Source organism: Dendrobium catenatum, unplaced genomic scaffold (assembly GCF_001605985.2).
Source record: "Dendrobium catenatum unplaced genomic scaffold, ASM160598v2 fragScaff_scaffold_1074, whole genome shotgun sequence".
Classification (NCBI taxonomy): domain Eukaryota; kingdom Viridiplantae; phylum Streptophyta; class Magnoliopsida; order Asparagales; family Orchidaceae; genus Dendrobium; species Dendrobium catenatum.
In genome coordinates, this window is record NW_021319536.1 from 161875 (window position 1) to 169956 (window position 8082).

The 8082-nt window shown below is 37.0% G+C and overlaps 1 protein-coding gene across 1 annotated transcript; it reads left to right on the plus strand.

Moving 5' to 3' along the window:
• The first annotated feature begins 289 nt into the window (after positions 1-289).
• Positions 290-2112, plus strand: LOC110106179 (U-box domain-containing protein 27-like). The gene has a single exon (XM_020835955.2). It carries the CDS (start codon positions 763-765, stop codon positions 2005-2007), a length of 1245 nt encoding a protein of 414 aa, XP_020691614.1. The 5' UTR covers positions 290-762; the 3' UTR covers positions 2008-2112.
• The last annotated feature ends 5970 nt before the right edge of the window (positions 2113-8082 follow it).

Here is an 8082-nt window from a genome sequence, read left to right on the forward strand (position 1 = left end):
GGTAAATGAAAAAAGAAAACGAGTTAATAGGATAAATCCAAAGATGTTTTAGTCATTTACCAACATTCGGCACCATAAAATATTGCAGGTCTCACCACCATCTTTTGGAATAAAAATATTCCAAAAAGATGCCAAGAAAATTCCTAGAAAAAGAATATTCAAAGGAAAAGATGAAAAGATAAGTTTTAAACGGTATATCAGTGATTACATAACTTTGGGTGTTGAGTATATATTTATAATATTTTGAAGTGTTATATATATATCCCAAAAAAAAAAGTTGAAGTTGCACAACAAACAAAGCCCCTAAATCCACTGCTCTTCCTTAATTTATGCAAAAATTATTATAAAATTGGACACCAAGTTATTCACGTTAATCGTTCTCAAACTGCTCCGGTCAATCCTTATCTTTCCTGATTTTAATGTCCATATTCATTGAAATGAAATAGTTCATAAAAAAATTAAAATAGGAATCTTTATTAGGACGAAAATTTCTGTTCCCCAAAAAAAGAATATTGCGGCCTGGGTCCCACAGTTCACACCGAATCATAACACAAACTCAAATTCAGTCCTCCTCGGCCTCGGTTCGCACGCCTCGACACAAAAGCACGCCTCCCGCACTTTGACCGTTGATTTTTGACTCTCCCCACCACCTCGCCACCACTTTTTCCGCCCACCGCACCATTGCGCGCATAGTTTAATAGCAGCTAGAAGCAATCAGAAAAAGAAATAGGAAGGAGGAGCTTCAAGTTTACCTGATATGCAATGAGGAATCGAAATCGATCGCACAATAGCAGCGATCAAGAGATAGGAAGAACTCCTCTTCTCTGCCTCGACGTCAGCAAAACAGAGCCGCCTCCCAGCTACTTCCGGTGCCCCATCTCCCTAGAAGTGATGCGGTCGCCGGTGAGCCTCTGCACCGGCGTCACCTACGACCGCTCCTCCATCCAGCGTTGGCTCGACTCCGGAAACACCACTTGCCCCGCAACCATGCAGCCCCTCCACTCCACCGACCTCGTCCCCAACCTCACCCTCCGCCGCCTCATCCACCTCTGGTCTTCCTCCACCTTCTATTCTGACCAACATCTCCCCCCTCTCTCTGACCTTGCCCGCGCCCTCTCCGACCCCGCTGTCGACGAAGCCTACAAGCTCAGCCTCCTTTCTTCTGATGCTCTCCGCCCCTCCACCCTTGCATCCCTCTTCGACAGCCATGAAACCCTCGAACTCGCTGTCACCCTCATCTCTCTCCTCCTCTCTCTCGATCTCGTTGACGCGGGTAGAAAACGGGCATTGATCACCGCTCTGTTGTCAGATCTCGACGCTACCACCTCCGGCATTGTCTCCGTTCTCAAGGGGGGCCCGGATCATTCTACTTCTCGGGTTGCCGCCGCTAGAGTTTTGGAAATGTTGATCGCGGAGACGAAGATGGTGATTGCAGAGAAGCCGGATCTGATGACGGAGCTGGTGAGGCTAATTGGCGAAAGTGATCCGGAGTCTGTGGATGCGGGATTGCGATGCCTGATGGGAATTAATGGGGCGGGGAGGAGAGCGATGACAGAGATCGTGAGAATGGGTGTAGTTCCTGCAATTACGAAAGTGATGGAGAGAGAAGGGGATGGGATCCCGGCGCCGGTTGTGGCAAGGGCGATGCGGGTTTTGGAGTTGGCGACCGGGTGCGCCGAGGGGAGGGCGGCGATCTGTGCGGAGGCGGAGAGGTGCGTCGCGGCGGTGGTGGGGATGATGATGAAGGTTGGGAACGAGGGAAGTGAAGCGGCTGTGGCGGTATTGTGGAGTGTGTGCTGCGCCGGCGGCGGTGATCGTCGGGCTAGTGAGGCGGCGGCAGCAACGACGGGGGGATTAACGAAGATACTGATGGTGATGCAGGGCGATTGTTCACCGTCGACAAGAAAGATGGCGGGAGATTTGCTTAGGGTTTTCCGGGGAAATGATAGGAGCTCCATGGGAGCCTCAGGATATGATTCCAAGACGCTACACGTTATGCCGTTCTGAAAGAAATGGCGGCGTTAATTGTTCTTATGGAAATTTTGGAAAAAAGATGAAAATGGTTGGAATCAGTAATTTATTTATAAATGTGAAAGAATAAATTTTAAAAGATAATAAAACTAATGATATGTATGACTTTTACATATTGGATTAATTATAATAATTATGGTAAGCATATTAAATTATTGCCTTATTATGATAATTATGGTAAGAATATTAAATTAAACTAATGGGTTTTTTTTAATATTTTTACCTTATTATGATAATTATGGTAAGAATATTACATTATTATAACTAGTTGAAATTTAGGCATATTGATTAGGCAAAATTAAGCCAATGAAATAAAAAAATAAAATTAATATAAAAAAGAAGAAAAATGGTTCATCAATAGTGGCATAACTAGAATTTGAGAGAAAAAAAGTGAGAAAATTTTGATTATATTTAATGAAGATGAGTTATAATTTTTTTAATTTAATTTAAAATAAATATAATGCATAATAATCAATAAATTTTTATATATTACTCAGCTTAAAAAAAATTAAAGAATTTTAAAATTTATTCATGCTAAAATATATTCACCTTTTTTTTCTTGGAAGTTGAATCAAAATACTCCTAAAAAAATAACTCTTTATTTTCCCTTAACATCGAAGAAATTGAGGAGGATTAGGTCGGCCATAAATTGTAGACATGATGATACAATTAATGGCGATGATGGTGGTGATGATGATAAAATTAATCTTTGGTGATTTATAATTTGATTTTCTTAAGTAGGATTTTCTATATAATAATATAGGGTATTTTATTTTGCATATATTTTTGTATTGACTTAATTCATATGCCACTAATAGTTCAATAGGCTAATTTTATTGCACGCATTTTTTATTTTACTCATCATATGTTATCTCTCAATACAGCTAAGTAATGAGATAATAAAACTAAATTTAAAAGGAAAATCCAATTAAACTATTTGATATTTACAAGTATAGTAATGATGAATATTTGAAAGAATTTTTCTTAATGTTATCTTAATGTGATCGACATGACTACTTAAAATGTCTAGAAAATTTTCTCTTGATGTTTACATGATAAAAGATAAAGAAAACTAAATTCTTTGATGATGCAACTAAACTCTCACAAGTATATGCAGGATAGAAAATCATATGCGAATTAACACGATATCATGAAATCATGAGAAAGCGAGCTATCACTGATGCCTCTTTCGAGCACTTTTTGAGAAGAATGATAATTCAAGTGAGGATATTGAGGAAGAAGAGAGAGCACCTGCACCTGCTCAAGGACCTGACTTTCAGGAGATGGTCTAGCGCTTTAACCGATCAGATAGTCATTTTGATCAACATTTTGATCAAATTAAGACTCACCTAAATCAGCAGGATGTATAGTACCAGCAAGACATGGGTTGGATCAGAGGTCAGTTCGAATCGGTGAACACTAATACAACTAAGATGAATAACTATTTCTTTATCTTCAACCAACCTCCTCCTCTAGACCAGGGTCCCTCAGAGTTCTAGATGTACTTTTTTTATGTACTTGTCTTTGTTTAGATTTCATATTAATGTTATTGATGTTATGTTATCTTTATTATTTTGAATTGATATCAAAAGAGCTTCAATGTATTTGATCTTTAAAATGATATCAATAAAAAATATATTGTTTTGATTAGTTGCTTTTGTTTTTTGTTTGAATTGTAAGTTTGTCTATATGATAATCTTGTCTTAATTGATCAAAAAAGTATTATAAACTAAACTGCAATACAAAAATTAATTTTATTATGAAATCCAATTTTTCAAAAATTTAAGTTAACTTATAACTAGATTAAGTTAAGCCTTAATCTAGGCGATTTTTCAGACTTGGTTCTGGGCGATTCTAGGGTTTGGTCTTGGAGGTCCTCTGGTGGCGCTTCTCGCGTGGATCTCTCTAGTTTTCTCTCTGGTTTTCTGGTGATTTTGTTCCTTGCTCCCTTCGTTGCTCTCGGCTTTTACTTTGGTGGTTGTTTCTTCGTGGATTTTGCCTCTTTCTGTGTTTTTTTGGTGTTGTCTTTCTCTTCTGTGTGTTTGAGAGGGTTTCTGGTCTGATTGGCCTTCTGGTTAGTTCTTTCGGGGGGATGACGACTTCGTCGTCGATCCTTTAAAGAAGCGTTAGCTGGTGATGCTTGTTCTTCTTCGAATCTGAAATTTGTTCAATCCTCTTTCAAAGGATGTCCTGCTCTTTTGATTGAGGATTCGGTGGTTGCTCAACTGGCTAAACCTTTTGCTCTTACCCTTGTGGGAAAATTTGTGCTTAAGAGTCCCAATATTGATATTATTCAAAATTTTTTTTATAATCGTAAGCTGTCCGGCACTTTCCATGTAGGTTTACTCGATCCCAGGCATGTAACTATTCAATTGACGAATGATCTGGATTATAGCAGGATTTTCTCTAGGCGTTCCTATTACATTCAATCCTTTTAGATGCGGATTCTCAAATGGACTCCCGACTTAGATGTTCGTCATGAATCTCCTATTGTTCATGTATGGGTATCATTTCCTAACTTTAGATTGCATTTCTTTAATTCTCAAGTTTTGTTTGGTTTGGCTTCTATTCTTGGTCGGCCACTGCAAACTGATCAGGCGACGGCTTCGGTTTCCCGACCGTCTGTGGCCAGGATTTTGGTTGAGGTGGATATTTCGAAAAAATTTCCTAGTGAGATATGGCTTGGGTCAGAACTGAATGGGTATTTTCAAAAGGTGGAATTTGAAAATTTTCCTATTTTTTGTACGCATTGTAAAATGCGTGGTCATAGCATGAACAAATGTTTTAAATTACATCCTAACCTTAAGAAAGCTAAGGAACAACTTAAACCTTCTAAAGTTCAAGAGGTCAATACGATTAAGGGTTGTAATCATGATATGTTGGAAGGAGATGATATTGGTAAGGAGGTAGAGGAGCTACCCACCTCTCAGGTTGGCATTATTTCTACGGATATTCAATCTCCTGATCTTCTTGTTAGGGAGGTGGGAAAAGGTATTGTGAATGATGTGGGGGAAGGTAATGTTTCTCAAGATTTAGTCAACAATATGATTCCTAACTTACCTCCACAATCTGCTTTTGATTCTAATCTAACTGTTATTCATGCTATTATGGAAGAAGTTAATAATATTTTGGATGTCAATACTAATGTTATTATTGAGTCTAATCAGGTGAAAGAAGATGGGTTGCAAGCTTTGGTTAGTTCTCCTATAAATACTATGGCTACTGCTCCTAATATTCTCACTACCGTGGTTGAGGAGGCGGGTCTACCTCAGCCTAATGCCACATCCGTGACTGGTTCTGTTCTGATTGAGGATGTTAATGGGGAACCGTCGGGTAATAATAAGTTCAATAAAGGTAAAAGTCAGGTGGAAGGTAATGAACGTTTTTTAACCTCGTTAGAGGATGGTGTTTTTTATTTGGAAGATGAGAGGCCTTCAAAGGGGCCTTCTAGTAACTTAAATGATAAAACTATGTTGTTATCTGATCTTTATCTTTCTGATGCTTATACTGATACAAAAATTGACATTTTAGCTAAATGCTATACTAGAGAAGATAATGACCTTAGTTTCTCTAAGGGTCGTGGCAAAAGGGGAAGGAAACCTAGTAGTGTTATTTTACAATCGCCTAGAAGTACCAGATCACATACTTCTCATTAATGTTTTTTATGTTTAATGTTATTATTTGTAATGTGAGGGGGATTGGTTGTCCCTCTTCTAAGCTTAGAGTTAAAAATCTTTGTCGTATTCATAATATTGCTATTCTTATTTTACTGGAACGGCTTATTTCTGTGGATAAATTGTCTAGAACTGCTAGGTTTTTGGGTTTCAATAATGCCAAGTCTAATATTTCTAACAAAATTTGGATCTTTTGGAAAGATTTTGTTAGGATTGACTTCCTTGGTGATTTTACTCAAGTGATTCATTGTAATATTGAAAGCTCTAATTGGCAATGTTGTGCTTCTTTTATTTACGCTGCTTGTTCTCATTATAACAGGAGGATTTTGTGGGATCAACTTTTGCATTTTAATAATATTTGTAACCTCCCTTGGCTGGGGGGGGGGGGGTTTCAACCCTTTTTCTATTTCGGTTGAAAGCACTATTTCTAATTCGGATGAAAGGTTAGGTGGGTCTTCTCCTATCTACCAATCTATGGATGAATTTAATGACATGATTATGGCTTGTAGTCTTATGGACATTGGTTATTCGGGTAATAAGTTTACTTGGAATAGGGGGCATTTGTGGCAAAGATTGTATAGGATTCTTTTCAATAATTATTGGGTGAACACTTTTAATTTAACTAAAGTTGAGCATCTTAGTCGTACTTTGTCGGATCATTCTCCGTTGCTTATTAATATTAAGAATAACCCTACTTATTTTCCTGCTCAGTTTAGATTCCAAAATATGTGGCTTCATCATGATTCTTTTCTTGATGTTGTGCAAGTTAACTGGAATGCCCCTGTTTTTCCTGAGGATTCTATTTTTGGCATGAATAGGTTATGTCTTAAGCTCAAAAGGCTTAAATTAGTTTTGAAATTGTGGAATCAAAAAGTTTTTTAAATTTTTTTTAACAATATTCTTAATGCTGAGTCCAAAATTGCTAACATTGAGGATATTTGTCAGTATAACCCCTATGAGGCCAATTTTTGCATTCTTAGGGAAGCTAAAGAGGTGCTTTCTAAGCTCTAGATTCAGGAAGAAACCTATTGAAAACAGAAAGCGGCTACCAAACATTTAGTGCAGGGTGACAATAATACTAAGTATTTTCATTCTCTGGTTAATAAGAAACGTGCCATGAACTATATTCATAAAATTGCTACTGTTAACGGTTCTATCACTGAAGATAAAAATGAAATTGCTAGCTTGGCTGTTAATTTCTTTCAAGGTCATCTGAATAAAGCTTTTATTCCTAATATGAATGTGGACTCTTCTATTATTCCGAAGGCTATTACTATGGAGGATAATGAGGACCTTTCTAAGGATCCTCTTATGGAAGAGATTAAGGGTATTTTATTTAACATGAATGTTGATTCTGCTGCTGGGCCCGACGGCTTTACTACTAAGTTCTTTACTACTACTTGGTCTATTATTGCTAATGATGTTTTCCATGTCGTTCAGGATTTTTTAATGGTTCTCCTATTCCTAAGTTCTTTACTTCCACTACTATTATTTTAATTCCTAAGAATCCTGTTGTTAATTCTTGGAATGATTTTAGGTTTATTAGTTTATGCACTGTGTTTTATAAAATGTTATCTAAACTTCTTATGAGCAGGTTATCTGGTTTATTACCTAAGATTATATCTCCCTTCCAAATGGGTTTCGTTAAAGGTCGTGCTATTGCTGACAATATTCTTTTAGCTCAGGAATTTTGTCAGGATCTGGACATTAAGGTGAGAGGTGGTAATATGATCATGAAATTGGATATTGCTAAAGCCTATGATAATATCAATTGGTCTTTTATTTATAGCATTTTGAGCCTTTTCGAGTTTGATTTAAATTTCATTAAGCTTATTAAATCTTGTATTGAAAGGCCGTTTTATTCTATTATGGTGAATGGGAAGTCTCATGGTTATTTCCAAGCATCTCATGGTCTGAGACAAGGGGATCCTTTGTCTCCTGCTATTTTTATCATTGCTACTAACTATTTATCTAGGAGTTTGACTAATCTGTTCTTTAATTGTCCTAGTCTCTATTTCAAAACTCTTGGAGGTTTTCATATTTCTCATTTATGTTTTGCGGATGATTTCATTGTGTTTTCTAATGCCTCCAAGAATAGGATTTGAAAGATTTTAAGAATTTTTAATCATTTTGAAGCTGTCAGTGGTCTATCTTTTAACAAGCAAAAATGTTGTTTTGTTGCTTCTAAGAATGTTGGTATTGATCGTATTTTGGATATTAAAAACCTTACTGGGTTTTCTGATGGTCATCTTCCTATGAAATATTTGGGTATTCTCCTTTTTAAAGGAAGAAAAAGAGCTTTTCTTTTTGATGATTTAATCTCCTTGATTCAGAATAGATTATTTTCTTGGAATTTCTCTTTTTTAAGTTTTGGTGG